Here is a 3,855-nt window from a genome sequence, read left to right as displayed (position 1 = left end):
GCTATGACAAAAGACTCCACAACCTTCCTTTCAAGCCTTAATGGTTGGAACATTTAACCATCTCAGGGACTCAAACGAGGGATACACATCCCTTGTCAAAGACAACGTGGAGAGTTGGGAGTCATGTCACGTGAACCTCTAGCTGGTGGAACCAGTAATATTGTGTTGCTGTACTGCAAACTCAGTCTGCCATTTTACTATCTACAAGCAGCCTTTGAGAAAAAGGGACTCTGCCTAGGCTCAATACCTGGCATCATCTACACTGTTTCTGCTGGAACATCTGTACCAATATCTATAAGACTGATTCATCTCTTTGTGCCGTCTCATCGTATAAAGTCAACTTCACTGGATAAGTGAATTATACAGCATCCTTTTTTAGCTTGCTGGCCTCTGTGAAGGAATACCTTATTGGACTTTGATTTTGGACTCTGGAACCCATGTGAAGCATCATTTATTTCCTCTGTGTTCTTTGCACAGTCTTTCTTTTCTCAATCCCTCTTTTACTGTATGAGGGACAAGGAGACAACGTTGCTACCTCCACCCATGTTTGAGTGTGTGCGAATAAACCAACTCTTAGAGCTCATCCTATCTCAAGTTTGCAGTGGGGTTATTACTAGATTTGGATCACATCAAAACAGAGGGGTTGGGAAATACATCACCACTTATAAAGGGGGAAGCAAATCAACAACAGCTTTCTGTTTACAGATGGATGGTAAGTGGAAAAATTAGTGCTGTTTAAATTAACCCCCCTCCTATCCATAACAGTACATTGAATAAAAAAGAACGTAACAGAGATCAACTACAATGAAGTTACTATGAAATCCAATTACTTATTTATTTACCTCCCTTTTCCTACTTTTCTTCCTTTCTTTACATTGCACATGTCGGATGAGAGGATGGCTAGTGATTTGTCCTAGACACCAGGCAATGAGAGTCCAAGAGGTGGACCAAACAGCCTCTAGATGTGCAACAGGTCTTATGATTTTCTCTCCCATTACAATGTCACGTACAGTCACTATCATCCATTGCGATGTCATGCAAATGTCAACCCATGCATTATGTTGTCATGAGCAATCCCTCTCATCTGCTGTAATGTCATGTTTAATGAACCCCATCTGTTGTTATGTTATGGTAGTTTTCTTTCTAAATTAGTAAAGTCATGTGAACTATCCTGCATGGAACACTATGCAAATTTTCATTAAATTACTTCTAAGATCGAAGATATACTCAACTGAAATTAGTAACCCAAGAAGACACCAATGTTTGCAATACTTGAAGACATTGAGGAATTTTCAGAATGATGGACTTTACACTGTTTATTTGGGTGAAACTCATATTTCTGAAAATCTGATAACAGGTGACATCTCCTACAGTTTGGCCAAATCCAAATCTCCATCAGAAGGATTGACACTGATGCATGCTGGGGGAGTCAGAGGATGGGTTCCATGGCAATACAGGGTCTTCTTCCAGTCACAAGAACTGTGGACATCTCCAAAGACTATAGGCGCCAAAGAAGAGGTTTTCAAAGAATTATGTCAGGTGCTCAGGAAGTCCTACGGAAAATGCACAGTGGTGATCAAACCAAAACAGTGGGTTATTCCTTCAGGATTGAAGCACCAAAATCTTACTGATGACCCATCAGAGATTCCACCACAGAAACCAGAGGTCATCCAGAATACCTTATTACAATCTTCATCAACCATCCAAATAACCAATATTTCTTGCTGTCCTAAAATTGCTGGACATTACGGCCATGAGCTTTTGTACTTTCCTCCCAGTTATCCTCACCTCAGTCCTTTAGAATCAGCATGGTCTTCACTCAAATGGGCCATAATCAGTAATAGGAAAGATTTTACTGTCACATCTTTTCCAAAAATAAGTGATTACAAGTGTATCAACTTAAAGGCTCTGATCGAAAATGGCATTGAAGGAGTAACTCCACATAAATGGAAAACATCTTTTAATAGAGTCAAGAAGTGGGAAAATCGTTATCTTTACAGCCAACCTGAGTAATATCTCTGTCATTTGAGAGCTGCAAATAAAATGTAAATGGAACATTTAGGGCTATTATTTTTTAACCATTTTAGAATGCCTTTAAGAAAGGCACTTTTTCATTTTTATAATTCAGAGATATTATTGTATCTCACCATCTACGGTTGATGGAATTCAAGGCAGCACTAATTACTGGGAACATATGAGGGCTACTTAATTGAAAAAAATCATTTTTTGTAGGACAGTGTGCAGAATCTTATTAACCAATTAATTTTCCACCTTTCCCCAGCTCACTGCTTATCTTGCATTCAGAACTTGATCCCTGTGGTGATCTGAGGTGCAATACACCTTTAAGAGAATGTGAGCAGATTGACCACGTGGCTGTATTACCCAATTGCTGTGTAGCGCGGGCTACAATGTTAATCAGTAGTTTAGAATAGGGCCTGGTTTGAGAGGCACACGTGTGTTCGTGCTGTTACTTGTGTTAATAAACAGCATGTGCTTCATCTTACATTGGTCTCTGCATCTGCAGTATCTTGTTTACCAACTCACTCACCAGTAGATGGGCGTGCAACCGTGTTCACTGCGCAAAGCAACCTGACAGAGAAGGAGCATAACAACCCCATATTTTTTTTAATCAATAGGATCTCACTAAAGGTAACAATGTTGAATGCCTAACCCTCCATCACTCGCAGCCTCCACTCTGGTGAAAGGGTTATGTTTGTATCTCTAAATTTTCTTCACTGACCCTTTCTCCTTTTATCCTGTATCTTAACTTAGAAATGGAGCTAGTGTGTCAGCTTGAGCCAGTTGGTTAACAGTATATGTGGCAAGCAGCAATTGATTAAAGACCCCCACCACAAATTTCAGTTTATAATCTAAACTGATATTCCAATGCAATATTGTCAGACATGTTACTTTTCCTTCAGATTAAATGTTAAACTGAGGCTGTGACTGACACATCAAGTGGTACAGGTGATTATTAAAGATCTAATAGCATTATTTGAAGGTCAGTGGGGAATATTTCAAAAAGCCTCTATTATCATCATCAGTAACATGACTGACATCCATACTTGTCTATGTGATAGCACACTCGCCTCTAGGTCATCAGGTTGTGGGTTTGGAATTGTGGTATTAGGGTGTTCAAGGCTGAAAACATTAATGTGTGGGACTGGAGAAACAGTGCCCCCACATGATGATGTAAGTGTCATATGACTAGGAGTCCAGAAGGCGAAAGCTCATGGTTTAGACTGAGTAACACCTCTAGTCTTGTATATCTATAAATAGTTATGTTCATCCAATAAACCAGTTATTGTTCAGATATATCAATGTCTCAGCAATCGTTCCTTAGACAGTCACAAAAAACATGCAACATGGTGGCAGCTGTGTAGGGCCCTGAAATCTCTACAAATCAACTTTTAAAAAGTTTGCAAGCCTGACCTGAAGAATTATGCCAAAACTGAAGACTTCAATAAGACAATTGAAAATCTCCAAAATCTCCATAGAAGATGTGGAGGCTCAGAAGCAGAGAAAAAAAAATCAACTATTCAAGTTACTAAGGGCTACACAATAGCATGTGGTGGTCCATGAAAAATCCTGATCCAGCAGCAGAGGCAAAGAACTTGGTGACAATCAAGGAAGGGAGAGCAAACCTTGAAAAGGGCTCAAAGTCTTCAGATTATTGGCGCAGTAAGCAGGCAGCACTGGGAAAATTCTATTTTTAGTGAGCGTAGGTTTTGATACACCCTCGTTCCGAGGTCGGTGCCATTATACATGGCAATCACATGGCAGCAATTGAAAAACAAAAATGGCAGCTCAAAAACGTTTCCCCAACAGAAGGGGAGCAGTGAACACAGCTTGAAC

At 39.8% G+C, this 3,855-nt stretch overlaps 1 protein-coding gene across 1 annotated transcript; it reads left to right on the top strand.

Annotated features, from left to right (window-relative positions):
• Positions 1-1,185: 1,185 nt before the first annotated feature.
• LOC144683210 (uncharacterized protein C21orf140 homolog) lies at positions 1,186-2,013 on the top strand. The gene is made up of 2 exons (XM_078546167.1): positions 1,186-1,593; positions 1,645-2,013. Exons 1-2 carry the CDS (start codon positions 1,186-1,188, stop codon positions 2,011-2,013), a joined length of 777 nt encoding a protein of 258 aa, XP_078402293.1.
• The last annotated feature ends 1,842 nt before the right edge of the window (positions 2,014-3,855 follow it).

Source organism: Cetorhinus maximus, chromosome 8 (genome assembly GCF_964194155.1).
Source record: "Cetorhinus maximus chromosome 8, sCetMax3.hap1.1, whole genome shotgun sequence".
NCBI lineage: Eukaryota > Metazoa > Chordata > Chondrichthyes > Lamniformes > Cetorhinidae > Cetorhinus > Cetorhinus maximus.
This window is presented reverse-complemented; position numbering and strand designations above follow the sequence as displayed.

Bases quoted from the DNA above. Each gene is read 5' to 3' on its own strand.
- LOC144683210 (XM_078546167.1), top strand. From the start codon at position 1,186: ATGCAAATTTTCATTAAATTACTTCTAAGATCGAAGATATACTCAACT. The intron at 1,594-1,644 runs GTTATTCCTTCA...GACCCATCAGAG, and splicing joins TGATCAAACCAAAACAGTGG to ATTCCACCACAGAAACCAGA.